The 17,749-nt window shown below is 33.5% G+C and overlaps 1 protein-coding gene across 1 annotated transcript; it reads left to right on the top strand.

Moving 5' to 3' along the window:
- Positions 1–8,021: 8,021 nt before the first annotated feature.
- LOC140870785 (DNA-damage-repair/toleration protein 111) lies at positions 8,022–11,112 on the top strand. Its single transcript, XM_073273186.1, has 2 exons — positions 8,022–8,951; positions 10,509–11,112. The coding sequence occupies exons 1-2, from the start codon at positions 8,130–8,132 to the stop codon at positions 10,800–10,802; spliced, it is 1,116 nt and encodes a 371-aa protein (XP_073129287.1). The 5' UTR covers positions 8,022–8,129; the 3' UTR covers positions 10,803–11,112.
- The last annotated feature ends 6,637 nt before the right edge of the window (positions 11,113–17,749 follow it).

A 17,749-nucleotide genomic window follows, 5' to 3' on the forward strand; every position in this document is an offset into this window, starting at 1 on the left:
CTTGAAACATCATGGAGACTCTATATGCTAGTATTGTACTTTGACTCGTTTACCGACTCTATGGGGGCCATCACGTGTCGAGATTGGGTACAGTCACGACACATATAGGAGTCAATGCTTTGTTGTCAAGGATTCACCACACGCTTGCGAGTGTGGATATCCTATGTGATCTGAGGAGATATTAGTGTGACAAATCTTTGGCCAGAGTACATGATGTGCTTTAGGTTATTTGGTTTCCTAGTAGCACATGTGACGTCACTATTTGATCTTCAAGATGAACTGCATAGTTATCAAATCTCGAACGACTCTCGATATACCAATGGTTGTTGATTCGATCGGGATATATGGATGAAGGGACCGTACTGTACGCTAACCAAAACCTACTGGTTCTTGCAGGCACTATCAGTGATACCTAAGGAATCATGGGGCGATGTTGCTAGACGCTCTTACCATGATTCGATGGGCAAGTCGGAAATGGTTGTTCCGAGTCACAAGGAGTTGTGAGACCACGGCTAGTTGTATCCTTGAACCATTGAGGGTAACACAAGTAATGGATTACTAATTCCCGTTGAGATAGTTAAATTTAAAGAGTTGAATTTAACGAAAGAGAAGTTGGACTTCTTAACTAAAGGGAGTGAAATTTCCTAAAATGACATAGGGATGGGCATTTGTGGAAATCACTGAATTCGGATTCAGAAAAATTATCTTGACTTTAAAAGATGTAGAAATGGTTTATATGCACATTGGTGAAATCAGTTTATCAATCGGAGTCATGATGAATTTTATATTAATTTTTATAATAACGGGCTTTGCTTATTGGACTTAAGTTATGGATTATGGGCCCTAAAAAGTTAGTGTCCTAATAGAAACATAACTTAATATAGTCTAGAATTATTTATATATATGTGTGTAATTTTCGAAAAACACATTCATTCCAACCTTGCAATTTTTGAAAATTCAGTCTCCCTTTTTTGAGAGAATTCAGTCTGTAATTTTTTATGAAAAATTACATTCTGAATTGACAGATCAAATCTGTTTAATCTCTTCGATAAACATCTGATTTATTTCTAGTGCAATCAATCAGAGAGTTTCAGTTTTCTGTTCGTGGACCTAATTTCGGAGATTGATCGAGTGAGTCATCGGTTTCCGGGATTTACAACAAGAGCATATTTAATCTGTTGGAGTCCATAATCAAGCCATAGCTTGAAGAGGTAAAGTTTATAATTGTTATTATTATTTTACTTGTTTATTTTAATCGTTAGGATTTGATACACATGATATGGAATCGTTCCATATAAAATTTTTAAACTTCCGCTGCACCGGGTATCAGATCTGACTAATCTGAAAAACGTTTTCCAACAACGAGAACAAAAATATGATTTTGTCTTACTTTTTGGATCAAAATTATTGTTTTTACTACATATGTATGTAAAATAAACACATAGATATGATTTTGTCTTACTTTTTGGATCAAAATTATTGCTTTTACTACATATGTATGTAAAAGAAACACATGATTGTTCATCTAGAGATCTTTTAGACTTAAATTTCATTTTGAATACCAAAATACTCGTAATATAATTATTATTTTCAAATATATCTCTTGTAAAATGGTCTCATTTTTTTGTATGATGAGCCAATCGCACTCATATTTACTATAAAATAATATTTGTGTCACAAAAGGTCGTATATTTCATGGATAAACCAAAATATATATCACAAAATTAACCAATGAGTCCATCTAACATAAGTTTTTTGGTTATTCATTTGAACAATCCAAATTCCCATAATATTTTGATGTTATACTGACAGTAGATTGCCCAAAAATTTCGAACAAGGTTTTATTTTCATTAAATATAATATTCATAGTGTTAGTATTAATATTTTGTAGACAAAAACCCAAGAAAAAATATATCAAAACAATGAATTTATTATATTATACTAGTAACCACTAACCATCATATCTTTACTATATAATAATAGATAAACCTTTTAGAAAAACTTTTTTGGTACTTTTAATAAATTTTCAAATATATCATTGATTATCTATTTATAAAAATAGTCAATCATTTTTAAAATTTATAGTTTATTTTTAAATTACTAATTAATCATTTCCCTTAACCCTTGCCCACATTTCTTTCACGTTTTTTTTAAAAAAAACCTACATCGATTAAGTTATTAACTACCCACTGGACACTAACTCTAATCATTCTTACGACTTTTCAATTTTCATCATATTTTTCATTAGTTTTTACTTTTATTTTTTGTATGATTTTTTTTTTCCAATTTTGACCAAAAGTTTTAAAAAAATACCAGAAAGATAAAAATAAGAAACTAACTGTAACTGAAAAACTTTCGTTACACACATAACGCATGTGTCACGTTTGCTAGTTTATTATTCGAAGAAAAACTTATTTTGAAAACAATACTAGAGAAAAATATATATATAAAAATATATATATATAGAGAGAGAAAGAAATTTTCAGCTGTCCAACCAATGATGTCCAACTCGTCTCCGACAACTAAAACCCGGAAGTGGGTTTTAGTGATACAATTTTTTTTAAAAAAACAATTAAAACCCGGTAGTGGGTTTTAGTGGTCGGGGACGAGTTGGACAGGAATGGTTGAACAACTGAAAATTACTCTATATGTGTATATATATTTATATATATATATAGAGTTGCCCAACCAATTATGCCCAACTCGTCCCCGACCACTAAACCAGGTACCGTGTTTTAGTTATGTGAAAAATAAATAAAAAATAACTAAAACAAAGTACCGGGTTTTAGTGGTTGGAGACGAATTGTGCATAATTGGTTGAGCAACTGAAAAATTATATATATATATATATATATATAACAAAGGGATGTTGGGGGAAAAAATTGGAACAACATGGATAAATGACACAACATCAAAATTACTGATAATTCGAGTACTATTACGCAAGACCAATGGTCAAATTTTGGTCATCCGATATTTTTTCAAGTGAGGCTTACATAAAAATGGAGATAATAGTCAAAATAGTCACGTAAGTTTGTTTGTTTTGTGATTTGGTCATGTAAGTATTCAATTTTGGGTTTTGGTCCTTTAAGTTTAATTATATTTTGATTTTTTAGTCATTTTTTATTTAACCAATGTTTTTATAACCGGACCGGTGATCAAACCGATCTAACTTAAAAAAAGGGTCCAATTGATTTGACTGTTTTAACCGTACGGTCGGATCGGAAAACCCAGTTTATATAACATAATATAATTAATAATACATTTTAAATTATAAAAACCTTAAAAAATTATATAAATAGAAATATATATATAAATCGTAGTTTGAAAACTAAATAACTATATAAATATATTCAAAAAAATTATAAACTCTAATATTAATAAATAATATTTTTAATGAAGAAAAAAATTCAAATAATCATCTATTTATATATAATAAAATATTAAATTAAGGTTTTAAAATAAAAAACTATTTTTTTAAAAAAAATCGAAAACTCAATTTTCCAGTTCTTGACCAGTTCTGCTGGTTCAACCGTTAAAATGATTTTTGGGAGTGTTTCGGATCTCAGTGATTGATTATGGGTCGAATCGATTGAACCGGTTGGTACAGTCCAATTTTGAAAATATAGCATTTAATTGTTTATGTCACAACAGACACATCATCATTTTTCAATGTCACTTAAACATTTTTAGCTGCCACGTCAGCATTTTTTGATGTCACGTCAACACTCTATGAAGAGACTAAAATCAATTATAACTTAACTTATAGAACCAAAACACAAAATGAGCAAACTTACAGGATCATTTTGACTATATTTTCCATAAAATGTGAATCTCACATGAAAAATTATTATGTGGAGCACCTTTGAAGTAAGCCAAAATTACATGGTAAATAAATATTATAGCTTCGTTTGTACAAATACTAATAAAATATTTTATAATTTTTTTTTAAAAAAAAAATTATAAAATGTTTTAAAAGTTTTTTAAAAATAAGTATTCATGTGGATAATTATCCTATAAAAATATTTTTAGAGTTAAAAACTAAAAAGTAATTATATTGATTTCCATTATTACACATTCAATTCTAAAATAATAACACATCTCAATTATTAAAAGTTATACATATATAACACTTTTTTAAAAAATATTTTTCAAACAAGTTTTACATAAAACTTTTCAAATACGTACTTTGAGTTTTTCATTTACAAAAAATAAAAATGTTTTAAAATAAATGTTCAAACGGAACCAATATATGGATAAAATTGAAAATAATTTTTGTGTCACATTGTTACACTCAAGTGATTAGTATGATATCCTTGCATATTATATATGCTAGCCGATCGTGGAACACTCAATTCGTGTTTTCCATAAAAAAATGAAATATTTGTGATTATTTTGATATAATTTGTTATTGTTATTTAGATGAAAATGGTGAAATTATATTAAATATGCAATTTTCTATGACAATATGGAAATAATTTTGAATCTTCAATTTGTCGGGATAATATGTGAATTTTTTACCTTTTGAAAGTGAATGAGATAGGGCACGTAAACAATAAGTTACTATATATTTTTTTATTAAAAAAATTAAAATCAAAATTTTAAGCGTACATGAATATTTTCGAAAAAAAATTGGTGTTATCAGGTGAAATCACTAAATGTTTCCTTCAGGGTGTGATTTTTGATTTTTTTTAGTCAAACCAAATCACTATAGTCGGTCGGTCAGTCTTAAAAAAAATCGCAATTTTATATATAGAATTAATTTTACGGTTTTGAGAGTTTCAGACGCACATGCAGCCCCGGGGGAGGGCTACCAGGGCTTCTGCTCAGGGCCCAAAAATTTTGAAATAAATTAGGGGCCCAAAATTATATATATATATATATATCAAATAAAATAATTATAAAAATAAATCAATTATACCCAAAATATATATCTTCACAATCTTTCTTGTCGATCAAAATTTCACTTTATGCCTATAAAAAAAATTCGCTCTGTGAAATTGGTGAAGAGAAAAACCATTGGCCCATGCTGTCTTGCAACAGTTTTCTTATTGGCTCAGGTTTGTTAATTTTTTATTTTTTTATTTAGTGTCTTTTAAGGTATATATGCTATCATGAATGATGCAAAAGTTTTTTTTATTTTTTTGGAAGAAGTAGTTCTCATGAAAGACAAATTATTGATCGAAAGATAAAATTAGGACAAAATTTATAGTTTCGCCTAGGGCCTTTAAACGTACAACAAGGACCGGCTCTGTCGAGACGATTGTAGTATGTTTATAATTTTTTTGTTAATGATCAAGTATAATAAAAAATATTAGAACGTGCCTAAAAATATATATATTAGAACGCATATTTAAATTGATTAAAAAAACAATAACAATACTGTGAGGGTGTTTGGGAGATTTTAAAAGCTCTTGCAAACAGCTTATAAGTTATTTTAGAGCTTTTAAGCACTCAAATTTTGTTTGGCAAAATTTTTTAAAAACAACTTATAAGCTGTCAAAATAAGCTGTTTGACAACATATAAGCTGTTTTTTAAAAAGTAAGGGGGATGTACTTTTTTCAAAAAGATCTTATTTTAATATTTTATATCTCCAGAATATCTTTAAATATTTTCATAAATCTCCATCATATCCTCCACCCATTAAATATTAAATATTATTTCTTAAAAAATTTGCAAATCACATAAATTTTTCTAAAGTAAAATATTAAAATATTTTTATTTTTTAATATATGTTTATTCTAAAACTATTTTCGTATGTATATAAATCAAAATTTTATTTTCATAGAATTATACCCTTTTTGGTAATTTTGACAATAAAAAGATCTTATAATACCAAACATATCAACATCTTTAAGTTGTTTAAAATAAGTTTACCCAAACACTTTAACAGCTTATTTTTAAAATAAGTTCTAACAGCTTATAAGCTCGTAAAACAGCTTTTAAGCACTAGGAGCTTATAAGCTCTTTTTAATAAGTTTAGTCAAACATCCTCTATGTCTTTCAACACAGCGATGCAAAAAAAGGATGAGATAAAACAATAATAACAAATTCAACATTCCAAAATCAAAACCAAGTAAATAATTAGACACACAAATAGACTACTCACAACAAAAATACATTCACGTGTATTTGTCAATTTTTTACTCCAAACTCCGAACAATATACAATAATAGTGAGAGAAATAAATACTCTAACAAATAAAAGTCTAAAAGGATTTTAAAGAAAATATTGGTTTTATTTGTATGAAGAGAAAAATTTGAATTACGGCTGACGAAATTTATCGAAATCTCCACCCTTTCTAAATCTTATCTAATTTTTGTCCCGAATTGTCGGGATTTTTTCCGTCCTAAATTTTCGATAGGATTTTCGACTCGTCTCGAAATAATATCATAATATATTTTATTAATAGATTAATTGATCTAAATGCTATTGGGTTTAACCTATATAATAATTAATTGTTGACTTAATTCGCATAATTTTTTATTGTTGGAAGGATGAAATAGTAGATTAAAAAATGATATATCTTATTCTTATGCATTTTTTAAAATAATTAATAATTTAATTAATTCGTATTTATAATTTTCAAATTAGAACAAATATTTATATGAAGATAGGCAATTTGTTCATATATATATTTTAAAAAATATATCTAGTAATTTGTATCTCAAACATTATTAAAAATTATTTGATGCATAATATGACTTTATATTCTTGTCAAAATTTGAAACATTATTAGAAATATTTTTTTATTATATGTTTTAAGTTGAATTTTTTAAAAAAATCTAAATATATAATTAGTATTTTTTAAAATCACATTTTTAAAATTTTTCAGGTTTTTTAACAAAATTTAAATATTTTAAAAAATATTATCGGGATATCATCTCCCTGCACGATGTGATATAAAAGGGAGACATTTTTTTTCTCGATATCGTACCAGATATACTCGGATCCTAAAATTTATCGGATACGAGACCGAGATAAAAAATGTCTCTTAATATTTTCTAGGATGAGGTAATACTAGATTTGAATGATTCAGGTAATGTTTAGGAGACATTTATAGGAAATACTTCACAAATTTTCAAGATCTCCCAAACACTACTGCCACACGGTTAATTACAAAAAATAAAAATAAACCTCCCTCATGTTTTCTTCGCTCGGAATGGGGTCTCTTTCGGAAGTAACTTTTTTTTTAAAAAAGAATAAAGTTCATTTTGATACACGAATTATTTGTAAAATGTTAAATTGATACATGAACTATTGAAAATGATTTAATTGGTACATAATCAAATTATAATATCAATTTTACCCTTCACCTACATTATTTTTAAGTCTAATATTTTTGTTAAATTAAAATAGATACACAATTTATTTTTAAAAATTATTTTATTAATACAATTATAAACATAAATTTATATTTATTTAAAATTTATATTATAGAAAATAGATTATACTCATTGTACGAAATATTGTAAATATTAATTAATACAAACGTACATAGACACATATATATAACAATTGATAAATTATATATTCAAAAATAATATATATTAAAAATATATAATAAAAGATATATATTTTTTGCTTATCTATGTTATAATATTATCTTTATTTTAATCAAATTAAAAATGATATATATTTGTGTGTCTTTCATTTATAATCTATAAATTTTACGTTGAATATTTTTTCGTATAATGATATATAATATTTTTTTTATAGTATAGTAATTAGTAAATGATTTATATTTACAATTTTAATTAATATAATAAATATTTAAAAGACAAAAATATGTATGTAATTCAATTCATTTATTTAATAACAATATGCAATTTAAAAGCAATTTAAGTAAGTGACGAAATTGAATTTTGAGTTTTATCGTATATCAATTATCAATTAAACTATTTTCAATAGTTTATATATCAAAATATTTTTTAATAAAAATAAAATAAAATAAAACGAGGATCCTCTTTGAAAAGATGTATTTTATTAATTTATTTGATTAATTGATTATAGTGTCAGATTCAGAGCGACGTATGAACCCTAATTTTCTTTTCATGCCTGCAAGTGCCAAGGTCTGGTCTACTATTACTACTTCATAGTCCAAATTCGCTTCTTGTTCTTATACAGAATGCTCGGCGGATTGTACGGGGACCTCCCCCCGCCGTCGTCTACCTCCGACGACAGCTCCACCTCCAATGTCTGGTCCAGCAGTGCTAAGATGGCGCCGCCCACCCTCCGGAAACCCTTCGCCTCGCCTCAGACCATCCTCCGTGCCCAACCCCCCAAACCCAAACCAACCCATCCCAGCAACGTCTCTAGATCGACCGCCGCAACTCAGCCTGTCACCGACCCCGGTACGGCAACGTTTCAGCCTGCCCTTGTCGGACTTACCAGCTCCGTCGTTGAAGAATACGACCCTGCCCGGCCAAACGACTACGAGGACTACCTCCGGGAACGAAAGCGGAAGCAAACTGAGGCCGAGGTAAGGAGAGAATTGGAGGAGAGAGAGAGGAGAGAGAGGGAAAGGGAAGAGAGGGAAACGAGGGAAAGAGATCGCGACAGGGAGCGCGATCTAAATATATCCGGAGAGGAAGCGTGGCGGAGGAGGGCCGCGATGAGCGGCGGTGCTGGAGGTGTGCCGAGAACGCCATCTCCACCTGCTTCCGGAAACAGTACAGCAGAAGGGTTTAGCATCGGGAAGTCCGACAGCGGGGGGTTGGGATTGGGAGCTGAAGGTAAAATGACGGCGGCTCAGAGGATGATGGCAAAGATGGGATGGAAGGAAGGGCAAGGTTTGGGTAAGCAAGAGCAAGGGATTACTACTCCGCTGGTGGCAAAGAAGACAGATAAGAGGGCTGGTGTGATTGTGAATGCGAGTGAATCCAGCAAGAAAGTCAAAAGTGTAAATTTCAACGGGCTTCCCACGAGGGTTGTATTACTCAGAAACATGGTATGCATTTCGAGTTATTCATTTATCCGCAGATATAGTTCTCTCTGTTTTTACTTTTGGATTTTCTCAGTGATTGTGATTTGCTCGGACTTTCAACTCATGCTCGGACAGTTTTAGTGAAACGTGACTACTGTAGTAATTAACTTTTGTGGTGTTTAGTTGATCTGTAACTAAGAGATGAAGTGCATTTTTTTTGTGATAATGCCGAAACTGATGTTTTATTGGTTTAATCTTTAGTATATTATTTTAACCGGTAGCTGCCTGAAGGCCCCCGATAAGAAATTTTTTAACTGGTTTGTATTACTATGTATTGGGTTGTCAACCTCTACATTCAAATTTATCTATGTCACCTGACTCCTATGGAAATGAGGTTTGGAGAAGGTTTAATTCTTATTGTTTTTATCCTTCAGACACGGCCGTTAGCATCAATTATATGTGGACGTTGAATGGATTGTAAATTTAACTCCCCAACAATGTGAAGTATCTCATTTCTCTGGGTTTCTGATAAACTTCCTACCCCCTTATTCAATGGATTTTACGATACATGATGACATCACAAACTCTTGTTATGTTTAAGGATGCACGTGAATCAACACATCTAAACTCTTCTCGATCGTGCGACTGCATTGTAAGGCAGTTTTTGCTGGTATAGTTTCTTTGATTATCATGTAATTTTCAGATCAACCCCTTCTCCTATCCGAGCCTTCTCTGACCCTTTGAATCAAACTAAATTCTTGCTTTCGAAGAACCTTATTTGTCTTGCTGGTAGAAGCAAGGAAAAATGAAATATATTGCTTAGTTTCCACTGTTCGCTGTACTTTTGACTGAAAAGAAAAGATTATCCTGTTAACTCCAGCTGTAGGCTTGTGGCTTCCGAGCGGAGATGTATTTTGAAACTATTCTGTTTTTATGTTATAAATTAAAACTTGTGAGAGCTTTGCATATTGCACTTTGCAGAAAGAAAACACAATTTTAGGATGTAAACTGAGAATGAGTTTGACCTGTATCTTTAACTCCGAGTCTTGAAAGTAGAACAAATGTATGGACAGAAAGCATTGTGACTCTTTCGAACTGAAGAAGAGATATCCATGTTGGATGACACAACATATCTTCTTTAACGTGCAGCCTGCTGGCAATCTTGGATTTTCTGCTAACTATTTGTTGTAGCAAGCAAAGTTATATCTTCTGATTATTTTTTAAAAATTGTTTATGATGATCACTTCCTACAAATGTGAACTTAGAGCCCCCCCATGGAGTACTCTTGCTGCAGATTGCGATGTGTGATACATGTTCCAAGCAATTTATTTTTTGTCCTTTAGCTTCCTATGTCAATATTCCCTTAGATTGAAATGCTTATGAAGTACTTTATACCTATTTTGAAGGATTAGGGGGGAATTGAAGCTCGTGTCACCTTGTCTAATATCCATGTTCACTTCCTGAGTTTGGATATTATCTTTTTATATTATTTCCACTCTCTTTTCATCTATGTTTATTTTGGTTCCCCGTTCTGTATGAGTTCAGATTTGTGATATACCATTTTTGTGATCCATTGTTAAGGTTGGCCCGGGTGAAGTGGATGATGATTTAGAGGGAGAGGTCGCAGAGGAGTGTGCTAAATTTGGTGTAGTGACTCGAGTTTTGATATTTGAGATTACTGAACCAAACTTCCCCCAAGAGGAAGCTGTGAGAATATTCATTCAGTTTGAGAAAGCAGATCAAGCTACCAAGGCCCTTATAGAACTTGAAGGCCGGTTTTTTGGAGGTAGGACCGTTCGTGCTACTTTTTATGATGAGGAAAGATTCGGTAACAATGAATTGGCTCCTGCACCAGGAGAAGTTCCTGGCTTCTAGTTTCTGCACTGGAAGATTAGGAAACCTTTACCCTCTCACATTCTCCCCATATGAAGCTTCTTCCCTGGTTTCTTTGATACGATTATTAGATGTTGAAGCTGTATCTTCGAATTCATTATTTGAAACCTATGGTGGTTAACTAACCCTTGAGATTAGTTGAGAATGGCGGGAACCAAGTTGCTATGTTGTCTTATTTTCACGCATTTTGTAAATTTCTTGTAATACATCAGACTAAATTTCTTGTAATACATCAGACTATTTCTCAAGAGATTCCCGAGTCATTGTAATATTGGAGCTGCTGTTTTTTGTCCTTTATCGTGTAATCCCTATACTTAATTAAAATTATTTTATTCTGAAAAACCGTGAGGAAATTCTAACATCTCCACATCATATTCCTCCACAATGGAGCTCAAACAAAAACTGAAATATTCAGTTGTAATAAATAATATTTTCATTTATTTAATTTTTGGTTTCCTCATACTTAATTTCGAGAATGAAATTTCTTAAGTGGGGGAGAATGTAGTAACATGTATTCTAATTAACGCGATTAAGTGGCTAAAGATGATCAATGAATGTTAATCAGCCAATGAGGAGCTTAATTGGAATTAATATATTAATTCTGAAGTTCGAGTTTTTGGATTAGTTTGGACGATCCGATCTGCTTGAGTTCGGAAGCCCTGAAGTGGTTCGGAAGGTCAGGGAGTTCGGACGATCCGATCAGGGAGTTCGGATGATTGGAACCCATTCCAACCAAGTGTCCAGATGATGTCAACAAGGTCACCTCAACCCGATGACGTCATGTGGGATCGGACGGTCCGAATGGCTGGCAGGACAGGTAGATTGCATGCAGAGATCAGACGTTCCGATTGCTGGGATCAGACCATCCGATCGCAGCCTATATATAGAGGCCGAGATTTCTTCATTCGGTGCCCATTCCAACTTCATCTTATCCACTTCTCTAGTAGTTTTAGGTGTTTCTAATCACCTAGGTGGAGTCCGGGAGTTGGCGAGGAGTCGTAGCAGAGCTGTGTCCAGGAGTTGGGACTTTCGACAGCAAAAGGCTGACGACGGAAGCAGATATAACTTTGGATCCCTAGTAGAATTAAGAAGTATCAATTAGTCAAGTTAAGGCTTTTAGAGCAGTATTAGCGACTCGGATAATATTGACTTGTAGGCTTGGATTTAGACTTTTGGTTCTAGAGATTCTGGTATTGAGGTACGTAAGTACTGACCGAGATAGCCGACATGATATATACACTTATATGTTGCATTTTATGTGCCATGTTTTACTGTTTGTTGTACATGCACGATCATATTGGACTTGTATCTCGTTGGAGATGAGTCATAACGGAAGACCCCTATTTATAGGCCAAGGTTTGGCCACGATCGGAGCCTCCGATCTCGGGATCGGAGCTTCCGATCCAACTCGATGCATGCATGTGTGACACGTCGGGATCGGAATTTACGAACTGGGATCGGAGCTTCCGATCTGGTGCATGCCCGACACTTTCAAAACTCGTGGCTTAGTCATCGTGCATTGTTGGATGCTGGAGATCGGAACTTTCGATCCTGGATCGGAGCTTTCGATCCTGCCCTGCTTCCGAAGATAGCTGCTTCATTCCACTGCTTCTGATTTGCATGGTTCGGAGCTTCCGAATTGGTCCATGTACAAAAGTCTAACTTTTGCTTCTGAATCTCGATTAAGCCATTGATTTGGTTAAATAGTAGCACTTAATCATGATTAACATTAAATTACCATAAAATAGAATTTGGGTTACTACATTCTCCTCACCTTTAGATATTTCGTCCGCGAAATCAAATCTAAAGTACAAATTGTTAGAACCTAATGGGGGGATTTAGGTTATATTGACAACTTTAGCAAATTATAGTGATTATGCAAAAACGCAAGCGGAAGACTTAAAACAATAAAAAATAAATGCGGTAAATAAATGCGTAAGTAAATAAAGCAGTAAAAGGGATAAGAGATGTTTATGGAAGTTCGACGATAAATCGTCCACGTCTCCCCTTCTTGGTTAAGAACGATTAACCAAGGATCCACTAGTACTCCGAACTCTTGGCCTTGATGGCTCCAAGGATAGCCGTACAATTCAACACGATCACCACGTCGATACAACTCGAACACTTGGCCTTAAGGGCTCCAAGGATAGCCTCAACGATAGCACAATACACTTGGCTTCACACACAAGTGTTTACAATAATCGCACAACCAACTCACAAATGATTTTTCAAACAACTCTCGATTTTTGAGCAAATATATCAAATAACTCTTGATAGAATACTTTGAATGAGAGGAGATGTTTGCAAGAGATAAGAGGAAGTTGGATGCTTGAAATGGCTTGGAATGACCTCTATTTATAGTTGAAAACTCGAGCAGGTTCGTTGCGTCCGTTCTGGCCATCGTTGCGTCCTTTCGACGCACATTTAATTCATCCGGCGTCGAGGCAAAACGTTGCGTCCGTTCTTAGGTTCGTTGCGTCCCTTCGGCGTAAAGCAGCTTTGGTCGGGCGAGTTTCTTCCTTAAAAATTGGATCATGTTTTTGACAAGGAACGTTGCGCCCGTTGGAGCCATCGTTGCGTCCGTTGGTGCATAGTGCAGACTGCGCGACAATATTCAAAAATTCATATCTCACAATATAACCTTCGGATCAACATGAAATTTGGACAACAACTATATAACATCCTGAACTTCATTGTGAACTGTGGAGATCGGATTTGTATCTCTCAAACGATTCCAGTATTTTTCTGAAGTTGCTTCTTCATCATTTCGCTTCATGTTCTGCGCGATATATTTGAAAAATTCATATCTCATGATCTAGCCGTTGGATTGAGCTGCAATTTGAACCGTAGCTTTTGAACATCCTAAAATCCATTATGATTGGTGGAGATCGAATTTGGATGACTCAAAAATTCTCAGTAATTTTCGCAAGATTCTGCTCCATAATTTGGTTTGCTACTTTTACTCAAGTCCATCGATTGAATATTCCGCACATGAATTTATTTGTTCTGCAAAGTTTCACTTTAAACGATTAGAAATAAAAATCTAGTTTTGTAATTATCAAAACAAGATAAGTTATCGCATTAAAACATTAATCTCATTTATGAGATTTATATGCGTTTAAGGCGTAACAATCTCCCCCTTTTTGATAATCACAAAACTTGGTTAAACATGAGAAATAAAAGTGCAATAATTTAAATAAATTGATATACCTATAAAAAGGCTTCCCTTAATGAAACAATATTTTAAACAAATTGTTTATCACATAATCAATTTTTATTTATCCCATTTAAACAATTAACCAAATTAATTCTCCCCCTTTTGTGATAATTAAAAAGGCAACTAATAAGATAAATGAATAACAGAATATAAAAACAAATTTTATTAAAAGAGAAATTTACAAAAAATATAGCAAAAATATAAAACTAAGAGTCATCATCCGAAATTTCTCTAAGAAGGTTTTCTTCCATCGAGTCGAGTCTCGCATGGACATTTGAAAAGATCCTCGCATCTCCATGGTCAAGTCCGTGATCGATGTCTGGATAGACTGAATGGCGGTGTAGTTGCGATCTATATTGAGCTCAAGCCGCTGAAGATACTCAAAGAGTCGATCGGAAGATGGAGTTGGTGTAGGCTGAGGCTGAGGCATCATAGGAGGAGAAAAAAGTAGCTCGCCATAATCAAACATGGGTGTAGAAGAAGGAGGAACTGTAGAAGAAGAAGGAATATCGGTGTCAGTGAAACCACCAGGAAATCCTTGCTCTTGAATGGACGAAGGAATAAGTGAAAAAGGAATGTGAAAGTTAGTTTCAGGATGATAGCGAAAGAAAATATGAGCTGGATCTTGCACCCATCGAGACAGTACAGGATTCCATGACAACTCCATTTTAGTAATGGAGGCTTGGTCAAAAGTATAAGTCTCAGTGATAGGCGATTTCTCCAAATCATCGAAGATTATGTCAAAGTGAGTCAGAATTCGGTTAATAAACCGAGCAAAAGGTAGAATGACTTTCTTTGAATTTTTGGCTGTGTGATGCATGACCTGAATGAGAAACCTAGGCAGGTTAAAAGGTCGTTGAGCAACAATATGAAAAAGGACATAAAAGTCCACATATTTGCACTTAGAGTGGTCTCCAGCTCGATGAATGATTGAGGAAGTGATAAGCTTTTGAATAATTTGAAAATCAGGAGAGAGCATTTTGAGAGTAGGTCGATCATCACCGGCGTGAGGTGGTCGACCGAGAATGACAGAAAGAGCTTCTTCACGATTAAATGCGGGACTATCTTCAGGCCATTTAAATGCAAAGAACTCGCTGGGTCCATTTCTAGAGAGAACCAATCGGCGAGATCACCTGAAGAGAAACGAATGTACCGATTTTGAACAATTGTAACATCATACATGTCATCGCTGCGCAATTCAAGTTCAAAATTGACATAGAATTCATGGATAAGAGAGGTAAAGATGAAATCTGGATGAGAGGGCTGGAAAAATGCTCCCCATCGTTGGAAATCAATAAAATCCAACACTCGAAGATGTGATTTTGCTAAATAAGGACGATCAAGAATACGACCCGGAAGAATCCGCCTTTCACTATAGTATGTAGGAATAGGTCGTGAGATAGCGGTTTGGTTAAGGTTGTGGACAAATGGTTGGGTACGAGCACGAGTGCGTCGCCTCAGATTGACGAGATCGCCTTCACGTCTTGGAGGCATTTTGGAAGGTAATTTCGAACAAGAGGAGGAAAGAAGGTGAATTTTGGTGTGAAAAGTTGGACTGAATTCGGTCTCTATATATAGGCAGCAAACGGAACGGACGCAACGTTCGTCTTGGCGGGAGATAAGTTCGCGAAATTCAAACCGAAAATTTTAAAAGTAGGCGGGAGTAGGAACGAACAGACGCAACGTTGGCCTGTTGGCGGTAAAATTTCGCGGTAAAAAAAATAAAACTGAGGCGGGAAATTGATCGGAATGGAAGCAATGATAATTTAACGAACGCAACGGTGGGGCAGAGAACAGATGCAACGTTCGGACAGAATAAAAAGATTTTCGATTTTTCCTCTTAGATTTATAAAAATTAAGACTACTTAACAAGTAATACACATAAAATGTGAGCTTATAATTTTGAATAAATACAATTAATTTGTATCATCCAACATTAAATTGCTCGAATTTAATATTTAAGCTCCCCCTTAATTTGACATAAAATTTAACTTATGTCTAAATGCGATTACAACTCAATCATGCCAAGTTCACCACGCAAACGAATAAAAGTATTTTCATCTAGTGGTTTTGTAAAAATATCAGCAAGCTGATTTTTAGTATCAACATATTGAAGTTCAACTTCATTTTGTTCGATGTGGTCATGAATAAAATGATGACGAATGTCAATATGTTTGGTGCGCGAATGCTGAATCGGATTCTTTGTAAGACATATGACGCTAGTGTTGTCACAGAAAATAGAGATTTTTGAAAAAAAGACGCCATAGTCGAGCAATTGATGCTTCATCCAAAAAATTTGCGCACAACAACTATCGGCAACCATCTATTCGGCTTCAGTCGTTGACAACACAACACAATTTTGTTTATTTGAAACTAAACAATTTCCTAAAAAGAAACAGGTTCCACTAGTGCTTTTTCTGTCCACCTTATATCCACCAAAGTCGGCATCACAATAAACTTTTAAATCAAAGAACGAATTTTTGGAATACAATAAGCCGAGATTTGAGGTATTTGAAAGATATTTGAAAATGCGTTTTAAGACGAACAAATGTGATTCCTTTGGACATGATTCAAATCGTGCACACAAGTAAACACTAAACATAATGTCTGGCCTACTAGCAGTAACATAAAGTAAGGAGCCAATCATACTACGAAAAGAGGATTGATCTACAGGTTTACCACTTTCATCCTTGTCGAGTCTGATTGATGTGCTCATTGGTGTGGATGATGATTTTGTGTTCTCCATTCCAAACTTCTTTAGAATATCCTTGATGTACTTGCTTTGGTTCACGAAGAAACCATCCTTGCACTGTTTGATTTGCAATCCGATGAAATAGTTAAGTTCCCCATCATGCTCATCTCGAAGTGATCCTGCATGAGCTTGGAGAATTCTTTGCAGAGAGTTTTATTAGTAGAACCAAAAATTATGTCATCAACATAAATTTGCACAATCAATAAATCATCTTTAGCATGTCTGGTAAATAAAGTAATATCAATCTTTCCTCTTGAGAAACCATTTGAAAGAAGAAAAGTTGATAGTTTTTCATACCAAGCTCGAGGAGCTTGTTTTAAACCATACAATGTTTTGTTTAGTCTAAACACATGATGAGACAATAAAGAATCAACAAAGCCATCGAGTTGTTCAATATAAACTTCTTCTTTTAAATCACCATTTAAGAACGCACTTTTGACATCCATTTGAAATAACTTAAAATTTCTATACAAGCAAAAACAAGTAGCATGCGAATAGATTCAAGTCTAGCAACAGACGCATATGTTTCATCATAATCTATGCCTTCCTCTTGACTATAACCTTTAGCTACAAGCCTAGCTTTATTTCTAATGATAGTGTCATGCTCATCATGTTTGTTCCTAAACACCCATTTAGTACCTATAACAGGTCTATCAGCAGGTCTAGAAACAAGATTCCATACATTATTGCGCTTGAACTCATTTAACTCATCTTGCATAACAATAATCCATGAATCATCTAATAATGCATCATCTATAGATTTAGGTTCAATATGAGAAACAAAAGTAAGATGATTACAAATATTAAGAGAAGAGTGAGTGGATACTCCCTTTGATGGACTACCGATGATAAGATCCATAGGATGATCTTTGTGTAGTGTCCAATCTCTTGGAAGGGATGTATCCTCACTTGTAGTATTATCGTCATTCAGGCTTGCGGAGGCCATCTCTTGTTCGAGTA

The sequence above is a fragment of the Henckelia pumila genome, unplaced genomic scaffold, assembly GCF_033568475.1.
Source record: "Henckelia pumila isolate YLH828 unplaced genomic scaffold, ASM3356847v2 CTG_254, whole genome shotgun sequence".
In the NCBI taxonomy this organism is placed as follows: domain Eukaryota; kingdom Viridiplantae; phylum Streptophyta; class Magnoliopsida; order Lamiales; family Gesneriaceae; genus Henckelia; species Henckelia pumila.